The sequence below is a fragment of the Anabas testudineus genome, chromosome 5 (genome assembly GCF_900324465.2).
Source record: "Anabas testudineus chromosome 5, fAnaTes1.2, whole genome shotgun sequence".
NCBI lineage: Eukaryota > Metazoa > Chordata > Actinopteri > Anabantiformes > Anabantidae > Anabas > Anabas testudineus.
The window spans coordinates 3,114,553-3,129,406 of record NC_046614.1 but is presented as its reverse complement, the minus strand read 5'-3'; the positions used below and the strand labels follow the sequence as shown (position 1 = coordinate 3,129,406).

General features: G+C 36.8%; 1 protein-coding gene across 2 annotated transcripts in view; it reads left to right on the top strand.

The window, feature by feature from the left end:
- fhit (fragile histidine triad diadenosine triphosphatase) overlaps positions 1-14,854 on the top strand; it is a 148,362-nt gene that overhangs the window by 106,991 nt on the left and 26,517 nt on the right. For both annotated transcript variants that reach the window (XM_026344557.1, XM_026344556.1), the window contains exons 3-5: positions 1,831-1,976; positions 6,980-7,009; positions 14,027-14,095. In XM_026344557.1, coding sequence (XP_026200342.1) covers positions 1,831-1,976; positions 6,980-7,009; positions 14,027-14,095 — 245 coding nt within the window. The remainder of the gene's footprint in view (positions 1-1,830; positions 1,977-6,979; positions 7,010-14,026; positions 14,096-14,854) is intronic.

Genomic DNA, 14,854 nt, shown 5'->3' with positions numbered 1-14,854 from the left:
CACAAGTCATTCATGACTTAACTGTAGACAGAGTAGAAAAAAAACAAAGCAGAAAGCACACAGAAAAGGAGCTACTTACCACTGTGTATAGATGTAAGACATATTTTTTTCATTTTAAAGGTGACCACAAGGTGCTTAAAACATCTTAAAAAAGACAACAAACTACGCTCTTATGAGGCTACATTACCTTTTACACTAAGTTTTTGTGAGTATTTGAACTATATGTTTAAGCATTTTGTCAGATGGCCAAGCATCTGTATAATTGCAGTAATGTAATTGGAATGAGATTCCATTGCTATAATATCAAATAATATTAACAGATATCCATGTACATTTATTGACTCTCGCTTAGAAGAAAAGTTCTAGTGGTAACTGTTACCAGTTCATAAAAGGAGTGTCTGAAGTGGTGATGCTAAGCTCAGCACTGTGCACAAATATTGGGTATTAAAACACTAAAATGATTATGTCCTCTGTATGAATGTACTGTACTCATTGAAATTCTATTTTATTAATAATAATAATAATAATGAATACTTTATTGATCCCCTTGGGAAAATTGGGGTTGGATAGCTGCCAGACAGTACATGTTGGCGTTACTACAGGGTTTCAGCATCTTATCCAAGCACCTCAGCAAGTAGCCAGGAGGCACCAGGAATCTAACCACTCACCCTCAGGTTCGTAGACAACTGCTCTACCACCTGAGCTACTGCCGCTCACTGTTAAGTGTTATGAGTAGGTATAATGCACATCTCAGTCATCCACACACTTACAGTGAACTCTAAGTTACCTCAGTTATACTGTGGACCTGACCAACATGTCAAAGTGAGACATAACCACAACTTACTTCTTGTGGTTGCAAACTCTCTATGTGTTTATTTGTCTTGGGACCTCCATCTGGACCCTGGTTGCTAGTGCATTAATCTATTTTTTTAGATCTGTAATCTATCTACCTGTGGATGTTGACACATCTGTTGGTACACTTATTTAAAAAAACAACAATTGACAAAATTAATTTAAAAAAAAGTTTTTTTTATTTGCTGTAATTAGCACAACACGTCTTAAATCTTTCAACCTATTTCAGTGAAGAAAAATAACCACTCTGCTGGTATCATATACTTCTATTTCAAGAACTGGAAGCAGGAGCACACATTTTATATACATATACATTATATACATATTGTATTGTTGACTGTTGTTTACTACATGTAAGTTGTTTGTCTCATGTAAGGAAACAAACCTTGTGTCAGGACTTTGCTCTTTAACTGCTGACAGTTAGTCACTATTTTGAAGGAAAAAAGACTGAGCCAAGAGTTGTGGTACATACCAGTGTCTTTAACAATGGAACTCACTAATGTTGTTCAGCTCTCTCACAGACGTCCATCTTGTTCCTGATGTTATACACAAAGATCTTATCATTGGATGTTTATAGATAAATCATGCCTCCATTTTATGTGTTCCCTAGCAACAGTCTTTCACAAATTAAACTATTTAAAAGTCTACTTCTTTCAACTGTTCTTGTCAAAATACACATAATTCAATTTTAATTTAATGCACAATTATTTTTTTCTAACTGCACAACACAAAGATTTTTTTTACTTTTTTATTATGGCCACCAGCTGTAGAGGTTCACACAGTCCTGTGCATAATAAAAATGAGCTAGCATTGCTTTAAGCACTAAGACTCTAACTATAATTCACTATCATTATAATGTTCTATGTTCTAGGATTCGGATCATATCGAAGCAAAAAGGAAACTGTCTAACTTTTTTTAGGGTTGGAATATGTTTAGAGTGTGTCTTCAGCAAATCATTCCTTAACCAAATTTGTTTAGATGTGTTAGTGTGCCCTCTGAGACCAGTGGAGCGTTTTCGGGATCTTCAGCCAGATGAGCTGGCAGATTTATTCAGTACTACTCAGAGAGTCGCCAACCTGGTGGAGAAACACTTCAATGCCACTTCGCTCACAATTGCCATCCAGGTAAAGAAAAAAAAAACACTCTCTGTGACTCTTAAAAATACCGTACCACCAGTTTCACTTGTCTCTGGAGTGGGTCTAAACATAGAATTACAGCTTTACCAATCTCAGGGTCATGTTGAGAAATGCTATGAATGCTTATAATCTGTTGAGTGACACTGCTACAGTGCATTTTTTCACTTCAGCACAAGGTGAAGTTGTTTACTTGAACTGCTTCTAGAGTTCTTCTATGATTACTAAAATATTCACTTATTTGCCAGTGGAAACTTTTTCGTCAAACAGTGACACCAGGATAGGTTAGGTTTGCATAAACAACAACTTAGCACTAAAAAACAATCAGTAAACAGTAACATAAGGTGGATATCTGTGAGTATAAACCCCATTTGTGGAAAGGCTGAGATATATTTACCACTCAGTTAAAGACCCAACCTTTAAAAAAAAAAAAAAAAAAAAGAATATTTGTCCATTCCTGCTGGATACAAGATTTCAGCTGCTCGCCAGTCTGTGGTCAGTGTTATCTGATTCTCTTCTTAATGCTGCTCCATACATTTTCAATAGGAGACAGATGTTGACTGTAGGTGTTAGATCTAGTATTGACACTTCACTATATATACATGTGTGTATATATACATACTATGTATATATACACATTATAGATCACAACCTTTTATTACACACTGACTGGAACATGTCATTAAGGTTAAAGGAACAGCACTAGGCTGGTTTAAATCTTATCTATTGGATAGATTCCAGTTTGTGCATGTTAATGACGGGTCCATGCACACAAAAGTTAGCTACGAAGTTTTACAAAGTTCTGTTGCTGATTGCTGATTCTTTTCACTCTATATTTGTCCCCCTTAGGCAATATTTTTAAACTATAAATTTCCATTGCTATGCAGACGATACCCAGCTATATTTATCTACAAAACCAGAAGAAACGAATCAATTAAGCAAACTTCAAGCACTTCAACCTGGATTTCCTCCCTAAATTCAGACAATACAGTTATTTCATTTGGTCCTAAAAACCTCAGAGACATCATATCTAATCATATTGTAACCCTGGATTACATAAAATTTGCTTCAAGTAACACTGTATTGTGAAAAATCTCCAATTTATCTTTGATCAGTATATTGCCGTTACATTATACATAAAAGAAACCTCTAGAACGGCATTCTTCCACCTGAGGAATATTGCTAAAATCAGGAGCATCCTGTCTCAAAGTAATGCAAAAAAATCTAGTCCATGCATTTGTAACTTCTAGACTGGACTATTGTAATTCACTATTAAAAGGATGTTCCAATAGCTCCTTATTAAGCCTCCAGTTAATCCAGAATGCTGCAGCCTTCTAGTTCTGACCAGACTTAGTAAGATAGATCAAATTTCTCCTACATTTGCTTCTCTCCATTTGTTCAATGTAAAATCCATAAAATAATTTAAAATCCTTCTCCTCACGTATAAAGCGCTTAATAATCAATCTGTCATATCTTAAAGACCTCATAGTACCAAATTCTCCCAGCAGAACGCTTTGTTCTCAAAGTTTAGGTCTACTTTTGGTTCCTAGAGTTTCCAAACGTAGAATGGGAGGCAGAACCTTTAGCTATCAAGCTTCTTACCTGTAGAACCAGCTCTCAGTTCAGGTTTGGGAGGTAGACACCCTCTCTACATTTAAGAATAGACTTTCCTTTTTTATAAAGCTTATAGTTGGAGCTGGATCAGATGACTCTGAACCATCTCTTAGTTATGCTGCAATAGATTAGTCTGCTTTGGGGCCTCTACTAATACACTGAGTTTCTCTTCTTTATCCATTTAAATCCCACAATTGCATGCTATAACTGTTTTTTCTCTCCCAGAGTTGTGCTTCCTCCTCTTTGTCTCCCTCTCTGCCTGGTTATCAGAGTTCTGATATCAGAGTTATCAGGTTCTGCAAAAATCTCTTCCTTTAAAGGGAGCTTTTCCTCTCCACAGTCGCTTAGTGCTGCTAATATTTTTTAATTTCTTAAACCTTTAACACTTTAACATGCCTTGAGATGACATCTGTTGTTATTTGGTGCTATACAAAGAAATTTATATATCAATTTAATTAAATTTAATTGTAGGCAGTATATGACAGTAAAGTTATTTTGTGCTTTAAGACAGTAAAGCACATACACTCAGTGTCTATAAAGCCATGCTGTTGTAGCTTGTGCAGAATGAGGCCTGTTAATATATCTAAAGACGGTGGCTGTGGTCAATAGATAGAGCAGTTGTCTGCCAATCATAGGGGATTTGTGGTTCCAAAAAAATGTTTTGCCCTGTGCTGTGGACTATATATTTGAAGCCTTTCAGCACCTGCAATACAATTATATACCTAGTAATTACATAAACCTTGCTGAAACTATGTAAAAAGCCTAATTCACTGAGTTGATTCATATCCATTCACTGTTCATATAATCATCAAAATTGAATTGAGATCAATTGAATGAGTCATTGATCTAACTTTCATCATTTGATGTATCTAGTTTTTTTTTTAAGTAAAAGAAACGTGCACATCTCAATCTCAGGATTCAAATTTAACTAAAAACTAAGAACACCCTCCACAATAAGCACACGCACAATCAAGTACGCTGAAATTTCACTCATATAAATCTGTATGTTATCTGTCCAAGGATCATTCTCAGAACTCTGGCTGTCAGTGCCCTAATTAATTTTACTTTTTTAGATCTTTTTCACTAAAATAAGCTGACAAAATTCATTAAAAGAAAATCAAATTGCTGTAATTGATACATCTTCAATCTAATAATCAGCCTTTCAGCCTAATTAAAAGGGGAAACCTCAATTTTATTTTTATAGCACCAAATCACAACATAAGTCATCTCAAGGCACTTTACAGTGTAAGGTTTAAGACCTTAAAAAATATAATTATATAAAGAATTACATAGAAAACTCAACAATCCCATTTGAGCAAGTTTTAGACAACAGTGGAGAGGAAAAACTTAGTCTAGACTATTATCCAGTCTCACTGCTACAACAGCATAGCTGCTCTTTTTTGTCTTGACATATTTCTACAGAAGCAGATTTTCTAATAAGTAATAGGGCTTACAACTGATTTGAACAGTATCAGTACTCAAATAAAAATAAATTACAGTTATTTTCAACTGCTGACAAGCATTGGTCAAAACTGAAGTCACATTGTAAGAGCTCTTCACACCGTCAACAGAAGTCAGAAGTCTGTTTCAAATCAATTCAATTCAATTTTCTTAGTATACCACCAAATCAAAACAGAAGTCATCTCAAGGCACTTTACAGTGTAAGGTTTAAGACCTTAAAAAATATGTGTATAAAGAATGATATAGAAAACCCAACAACTTTTTAATCTAGCACACCAATAAAGTGTAAAGAGCTTATTCTATACTATACTAAATACTGATTTATCTAAAAAACATTCTAACTTTTATCTTTTGTCTTTTATGTAATGCTCCCTGTTGTTGGTATTTTGAATTTCAGTGTACTAAAAGTGTCTGTGTTTGCTTTCTGAGTTGGACTTGTTGCCAGTGTTGTGGAGGAATTAACATGTACATGATGTGTTTTGTTGTTGAGAGAGCCTTTTGGACGTTTGCCGTTACTGTTTAGCAAGAAATACATTAACTTGCTTTCACAAATTACATTCACTTGTTTGAAGAAAATGTCTATAGAAGCAAATAAAAGACAAAATGACTCGAAACTTTTGGCTTTACAGCAGTGCAGAATGAGGGATGGTGGTATTTTCAGTGTGAATCAGCTCTGCTGTCGTATGATGGAAGCTAAATACAGAGCTGACTCTGACACCCAGATAGGCTCTCGTCTCAGACTGAATAGCCTATTCTGCATAACTGGTGATATATATGCTAATATCAAAATAGCACCTAGCTCGCTCTGCAGCCCTGTCAGAGAAAATTGTTTCACAGGTTACGAGAAAAAAAAAAAGCAGAGCAGCAAAGAGTAATCTTTACCTGGATATCATTTTCTTTGACTGGCTAGGTGATGAGAAGTGATGATAGGAGATTAGTTGTGACAGCCCCTGGGTTAGAGAAACCACATTAAAGGAGAACTCTCTGCAGGAGGAGGCAACTGTTCTCGGCAGTATGCCACTCTTATGACAAATAATATCACACAAATCAACCTCACTGGAGGATTGGTGGTGGAAAAAAAAAGATTTTTGGATGGTAACACAAACACACATTTTACTCCATCAGTGCTGAAGAACAACAAAAGATCTCACAATGTCTGAAGTGAATAAAAGCTCCAAAATTTCAGTCATCACCTACTGCTAATGAATAACAAAGTGTAATCTCAATAAATGTAGTCACACCAATTACTGCGTGACAGTCTGAGAAGAAAACAAGTGTTAAAGTGTTTTACTGTCAGCAGATGAAGAAATAATTGTGCTGCAGAGCAAAGAGAATTTTTTTTTTTCCTAAACATATACTGTCACTGTGTTTTTCATTATAATTCACATAAATGGACTTCTTGCTTCTTGTTTTCAACAGTATTAATGTTGTGTTGTGCATCTTTGGAAATATGAACTTCCCTGTGTTTGTAATAATGCAGAAAATGTTGTTTACAGAGAACCAAATGTCAGTTTTCTCTTTCAGTTGGCAAATAGAAAAAAAAAACATATCGGAAGGGCAATTGATCAGTTTGTGGTAATGCTTATTTAATGTTTCACTGTGAGGAACAAATGTGTCTGTGTCATGCAATATTAAGAATTTAATTGTATATCTACTGAATCCAAATATACAACTGTATATTAATGTCTTCAAAAATGACATACACCTAACCACAGTAGTATTTATATATAGTGTGTGTGTGTGTATGTGAGAAAAGAAATAAATGTGGGGACCATGGTGGCAAAGGAACAAACCAGGGGATTTGGTAAGATGCTGCAGCTCATCTGAAATTAAAATCTTTCTCTGAATTATTGATATAAATATTTCTGAATTCCCAACTCTTTTGCTCTGTTCTAATTACCTCTTTCTGTTCCCACCAGGATGGCCCTGAAGCCGGACAAACTGTGAAGGTGAGAACTTAATAATTCATCACCTTTAAATATATCATGAGGCCTCCACAACAGTTATACAGTATTAAATAATCATCATATTTCATTTACGGAGCTAAACTCCTGGCATAATTAAATTATTCATAAATCTATCTAAAAGGTTTAAATTATTTTTGTTCATCTGGAGTTTATTACATTAACTGTAAAATGCTTCTGTGTTGTGCTCCAACCAACCATTTCTCAATCCCAAAGAATCAGATAATAATATCCGTTGGTTTATCATAATGATGTTAAAGGTGCATGTTTATCTTATTATGAGACACACAGGGATGTCAGTCATCTGCAAAAATAATGCTGGAGTGTCAAAATCTAATGACTGTAGCAATGACGAGGACGATGAGGTGGTTGGATAGGTCAGCAACATAATCTGCACAACTGTAAACATTGTGAAGCGAAAGAGGAATGATGATGTTGATGCTTATGCATATGAATTTATGAAGGGGAACGTCATGAATAACAGAGGAAACATAGGAAAGGTTTGTGGAGCCATGGCAACCACGCTACTGCCTCCTTGAGGTGACTACCATGACAGATAAGCCACCCAGTTAGGACTTTCACTATTATTACAGTGGCAAATCACTCATTTAAATGAAGAACAGAGAACAAACTGAGATATATTATATGTCATAAAAGATGGCAAATCATTTCTTTATTATTTGGTTTTATTATGTTTTTTTAAGCTCTTTATCACATACCAGTGTGTAGTTATATTGCTGTAGTCACAGCATGAATTTGACACTGTGACCAATCTTCTGGACCGGGCATTACACAGTCTTTGAGCTTTTTAAGCTTTTTAAGCTCTTTTTCGCAATTGCTTTTATTTTTTGTATAATTTTTTGTATCTATAAATGCTTTTGGAGTGTCCTTTTGCCCATAGATGTGGTACAGATCATATGGAGCCTTAGGTTCTGAAGTACTGAAATTCTCTACCCAAACCACTATAAGTCACTCTAAAACTACTCTTTACTAACTACATAACTTGCTAGATCAGCTCCAGTGTACCAGAGTTTACTAACTTATCCTTTTTTTTCAAAGCTGCCTAATCTGCTCTCCCTAAAAAACAATCTTGACTTTGTCCTGAAGGAGCAATGTCTTTTATATAGACATTGCTCCTCCATTTCAACAACAATAACTCCTATTTTTCATCAATAGATTGTCTGAGATGAAATTGCTTTATTAAGCAATTCAAACAAGGTCAAAGAGTGCTACATTTTTGCTTGAGTTAGATTCACATTAGGGACTTTAGCATTATCACAATATCCGTAGCTCAGAAAAGTTCTTGCAGAGTGTCTTTACAGCAGGTAAGCACATCAGGGAGCAGTGAATCAAAGACAGTAATAGAGAAACTGCTGTTCCCCACTGATCCTTACTTCACTGAAATAATCTACACATTTCATCAAGAAATTTTAGCACACTGCAGCCCTTGATGTGGCGAGCTATCTAGTCTTTTTATGAAAACAGATCACTTAGTGAATATAGCAGCCTGATACAGTAGGGGCTTACCCACATCTATCAACTTGGTTATTGCAATCAGGTGCCTGCACACTTGCAATAAAAATTGTGCTTTGATTGAATAAGAGAGAGGCAGGCTATAAGATGGAGGCAAATGCTCTCTTATAAACTCACTGCCTGCAGTTGCAGAGACACCACACATATTTCTGTGTCTTGGTATGGAATTTTATGGAATTGGATTTTATTTTTGTCTTATGGAAAATGCAGAGTGATTATAGTGATTTATCATAGGTCATGTATACACCCAAATTTTTTTTTCACCTCCTCCTTACACAGACATTTGGCTTATTATACAACACCATTGCAAAGATTCATAATCTGACACAGAGGAAATAAGAACAGGCTACAATATCTGACTATATAGAATGTAATATATTCTATAATGTAGAATAATATAATATATAACTGTTACAACATTAATTAATACAGTATATTTAGGAAGGTAAGATATTTTGATGTTGATTAACCTAAATACAAGCTATGCAGAAACTATTTATTTATGGAAAAAAAACTGAGTAGTTTAGTTAATAATCAGTATGCAAAAAATATGAATACACTTTTATGACTAAATTATTTCTTATCAAGTTTTATAAGTCTTATAAAGTTCCCAAGCACTAGAAATAAGTTATCTATCAAAAATAGCAAAACCTCATTATGAGAATATGCAATCACATTCAGGGAACCTGTTTTTTAAGCCCCAAAAGGGGTATAATATTGTTTGAGGATTTTGCTAAAATGACTGATGCTGTCAGTATTTTGGGGTGTCTGCTTGAAGGTCAAAAAGGTCAGCTGTGGTGATCAGTATATGTATATGAATATAGCAATAGGTTTAATATATGTAAAAAGCATATATATTATATTATTACATTACATTAATAAAAGCTGTGGAGCGGCTGAAGCTAAGTACACCGCATCTATGGGCAATGTCAGTTATTAATTAACCTGCAGTAACTGCATGTCTTTGGATTGTCGGAGTAAGCTGGAGTACCTGGAGGGAACCTACTTAAGAACATGCAAAATACATGCAGAAAGGCAGGCAGGATAGTAGGCCTGCATGCAGAACCTTCTTACTGTAAGGTAACAGCACTAACCACTGCATCACTACTTAAGTAAATAATGATTCCTGCCTCGTCACAGCCCAATTGGTTTTATTCTCTGTCCCTTTCTCGTTTACACCTGGTCCCACTCCTGTGGCTCTACTCCCTAGCCACTTCCTGTTATGCCCATATTTGGACTAACTCACTCTCCACTCTCCCGTACCCTGATTACGGTTCAATTCCACCTGTGTTCACCTTTTGCTTTATAGCTCCCCTAACTCCTCAGTTCGTTGCCAGATTGTCAAATGGAATCATTACTCTCCAACCATTTTTGTGCTTTGTTCCTGGCCTTGCTTTTCTGCCCTTGTCATGCCTTGGACCTTGAACCCTGACCCTGAACCTTGCCCGGTCTTGTTGTGTACGTTTGATTTCCTTGTGTCCTCTGCTTTTTTACACCGAGTAGTAATAAATATTTTTTCTTGTTATACTTGTGTCCCATGACTCAGTTTGTAACACAACAATCTGGCCACATCGCGACCATAGAATCAATTTATTCCCCCAATCAACGTGCCAAACATCCTTTTTTTGTTTGTTGTGCAGATTAATCAGACATACTGGAAGACGAGTATTTGACTTACTTGACTTAGATGGCAGATCGGTCACCTCGCCTAATGACCTATTTACATCCATTGCTCTCAGCCCAGAAGAGGCTAAATTTTTTTCTCAGCTGAGAGCCCAGTCAGCTTTAGATCTTGGCCTCCGAAGCTCCCCAGGCTCCAGGGTCTGCAATGTCCGCAGCTCCAGATCCACCTCAGGCTTTTGCTGCTGGACCATTCCTTGCTCCTCACCACAGCAGATGCTGTTCGTGTTCCTATTGCCGAAGCCGCTCCTGTTCCAATTGCTGCAGCCGAAGCTGCTCTTATTTCTGTTGCTGCTCCTGTTCCTATTGCCCCAGCCAATGCTGCTCCTTCTCCCGATCCTGTAACCGCAGATGGCGCTGCTCCTGATGCTTCTTCAGCAGCCCCTGGGCCATCTGCCCGGGGCTCCCCAGCTGGCTTTCCAGTTGTCTCCGCTTGCCCTGTCTGCTGCCTTTGGGCCCTCCTCCGGTCCCCTTCTACTGCCTGCCCTGGTTTGGCTTTGGGCCGTCTGGGATCTGGCCTTTGCCGGGGGGGTTCTGTCACAATTCTTGCCTCGTCCCGGCCCAGTTGGTTTTATTCTCTGTCTCCTTCTTGTTTTCACCTGTGGCTCTACCCCCCTAGCCACTTCCTGTTATGCCCATATTTGGACTAACTCACTCTCCACTCTCCTGTACCCTGATTACGGTTCAATTCCACTTGTGTTGACCTTTTGCTTTATAGCTCACCTAAGTCCTCAGTTCATAGCCAGATTGTCACATGGAATCACTATTCTTGAACTATTTTCGTGCTTCGTTCCCAGCCTTGCTTTCTTGCCCTTGTCACGCCTTGGACCTTTGCTACACCCTGAACCTTGCCTTTGCTTACCAGATTTTGTTCCCCAGCCTGTGTGAGTTGTTTGCCTGACATTTTTGAAGTGATTCTTTGTTGTTACTTTGTATTTCTGGTTTGTGTTGCCACTTTGTATTTCATGTTTGGTATGCTACTTTGTTCTCTTCCATATTTGAGGTCGCTTTATGTTGTCACTTTGTTTTAGTATTTAGCCGGTCTTGTTGTGTTAGTTTAATTTCCCCACCTAGTTGATTTCCCATGTCCTCTGTTTTTTGAGACCAGGTAGTAATACTTTTTTTTTTTCTTGTTATACTCATTTCATTTAACAGTTTACCCATAGCCAGACTGAAGAATGCCAGTGAACAGTAAACCATGACCTCAACATCTGCCACAGGCTCAATCCAGCAACACCGGAAGGATAGAAAAGACTCCGGGACACAAAGCTTTTGGTTTTAAAAACGTTCTAAGTTTTTGAAATAGGGTTCCAGAGTATTAGTCATATGTGATATCGTCAAAAATTTCCTTTTGTATCCAAGATTTACTGAATTTACTGTGTTCATTTGTAGCTTCACAAGGCTGCAGACAATATTAATATATTAAATATAGTATCTTTCTTATTTCATGTGAGCATTGTTAAAAATATTTTTCTCTCAGTATTTTATGTTGTTAAATAGATACAAAAGTTTTTTTTAAAAAACACTTTCAGGTGAGCAGCAAGATGTAGCCCCCAACAGTTTTTCTTGCAAATGCTGTTTGATGTGCTTGGAGAGAACATTTTATCTTTGGGTCCAGACTTTTAAATCGAATAAGGTATGGGTTCGATGAGTGATGCACTTAGATTCATATCATGGAATGTAGGAGGGATGGGTAATGTGATAGGTAAAGTGATATTACATATTAGGGATATACCCCAACTTAGGAGAGGCTTAAAGGGGTGAGGTACTGCGATTCTGTATGAGGTACTGCGATTCTGATTTGTAGAGTGTCCTCTTCTCCATCCTTCCAGATCTAAGAACTTACATACACTACACGCCCCATTTGCCCTCACAAATTTAATTTCCCATTTGGAAACACAAATTTAATTTATCAGCTTATCAGCATTTAAAGAAGTGACACCCTTTAACACTTATGTAATTTTTATCAGTCGAGAACATGTTGTTATTTACAGCAGCTGTTATGGTGACTTGGCATAGTGGAGCTGGAACTTTGTCTTAACATGTGGCTGTCTCACAGATATGCAGTCCACAACTCTGCGGTGTTACTGTATTTAAAAAAATCTCTCAGGTTTATTGCCTTGCATAGGAAATTAGAGGCACTGAAGGAGATACACCTTCCACTCTCAGGCTGAAAAAACTGTTAATTCTCCAACGTCTTAATATCTGCTGGCTGTCAGACTGTCCGCGCTCATGTTCATATTTAATTAAGTCTTATTAAAGCTCTCGCCATCATAAATGACTTACGTGGTCGTGTCAGTGAGCATAAAATCAAAGGATAATTTTTGTGATTACAGTTCACATTGATAGGAAATAAATACATTTACCAAAAATAAAGTAATGTGATAACAACATAATATTCACAGAATTCTACAAATAGCACATTTCTCAACAATAAAGACAATTCTGTGGAGTTTTGACGTAGTTTATATGTATATCAAGACCTTGTGTTAATAGTATATAAACCATTTATGAAAGAAAATATAATAACATACCTTTTCTAATTTGGAACCAGCCATAACCATGCACACGTACACACACTCACACACACTCACACACCAGTGTCCACTGGCTACCACCTTATTCACTTAGCAGTCATTTAGAAAGCCTCTGTGATGAATAGCTTTCCCATTGTGATGTGCTACTTTTTTCTACTTTTGAAGTTTTCCTCAAGGTAGGCAGATTTAATAATGAAGATATTATGTAAATTATGTATGAAAAAACAACAAATAACAAAAAAAAAAAAAAAAAAACATACGCCTACAAACATGCTATCTTGTTTGTAACAGTTATAAATGCACATTCAGCCTGCCTTCACAGTTTATCACAGTAAAAGCTCCAAGTTATTATGCCCTTGATAGTATAGACACAAAAATAGAAATCTCAAGACAAGGCTACAGATTTCATACAATGACTAACTGCACAGCAGACAGCACTGAATTGTCTGTAGCTATAGTCATGGAGAGAAACTGTAAACATACAAACTCACAGAACCAATAGCACCACTAAGATGTGGCTTATGCTTTGTACCTCTCTGTTAGCATGTTAATGCTAAATCCCATTATTAGTATTAGTAGTCAGTAGTCAGTAAATTGTCAAGTTTTCTGCCGGGGTCCCTGCACAAAAAAGAAGTGAGACCAGGTACAAGTACATTTGTCCTTAATGCTATGGGTCTAAATAACTGAAATCCCAAAAAGTGAGCACTAAAACTGTGAGCACAATCTCAAAAAATTGCCTATTTAGTAGGTCACATTTTCCTGCTGATCTACTAAGAACTGCAAGATTGAATATTTATGTATACATATATTGTCACTATCACAATGCATATTAACAGTTTTGAGTAGAAAAGGAGTTATTTTCGCTATTTGAAATGTTTAATTTACATCAGTTTGTTGCCTGTGTGTGTTTTGTTTGATTACAGTCAACCATACAGCCACGCTTGTGATAGCAGTGGGGTTGACTCCAGAATGGGGACTGGAAAAAGTCAATTAAATCCTAAAAAGCATAAAAATGAAGTCTCTGTGGCGAGCAAGTAGCACGCTTGGTGAAATGCACAGTCATCCTCCTGTGATTTCCGGTATAGCAGTAACACTCTGTGCTGGCTTAGTCAATATACACTGAAGTAATGTGGACTCTATGGAAACCATTTTTGCCATATTAGTCTGTCAGATAATTCCCAGGTGAAAAAAGTAACTATTTTGCAGAACACAGCTTCCACCTTTTGCTTATATGTCGGCTATTTGCTTGTAGCATGTCCATATCCATGTGCTGCCCAGGAAGCCAGGGGATTTTGACAGGAATGACAGCATCTATGATGAGGTAAGATGAAATAATTACTTACTTTCTTTATGTCAATACATTTATGAATATGACATGCTGTTTCTGAACTATCCTGCTCTTAATTTGAATACAATTTTAGTCATAGTAGCACAATAGGTAGGATAGTTGAACTGAACTGTATTTGGAAGGCCCCAGACCCAGCATAGTCCTGAAGATAATCCTGATGTAATTTTTGTGTGAATGGTGTTTTGTGTTAATCTCAAGGATGCAAAAATATAACTATAACTAATCACAAGAATTATTTGAGGCAAAAAACTAAGCAGGAAACCAAAATGAAAGTGGATTAACTCCAACTGGATTGCATTCCAGAAGGAAGAAAACTTCATTCATAATTCCATTGAGATTTCTAACAGCACATTGACCTTGTGAACCTCCACTCTTGCATAACGGAAATGAAAACAAAGGGAACACTCAAGGTAGTTATAATATTGTTAGTGTTAACATCACTGAAGAGAAAACTGTGGCAGGAAAATTATATATGTTTGTCAGCGCGACAAGCTCTGTGACTTTCTCTTCAAAACTTCACCACTGGGGAGCTGATCATTTTCTGGGTGATTTTGGTAACCCTCTGGAGCACTTTGCTGTCTGTTGCTGTGCAGCTAGCATACCATACACATATGGAGTATGTCAGCACAAACGACAGCAGTTGGTTGAGGTGGTTCTTCCTCAGGAATCTCAGGAAGTAAAGTATCTGCTGTGCTTTCTTAATTACTACTGTGGTGTTTATTGCCTCACTTC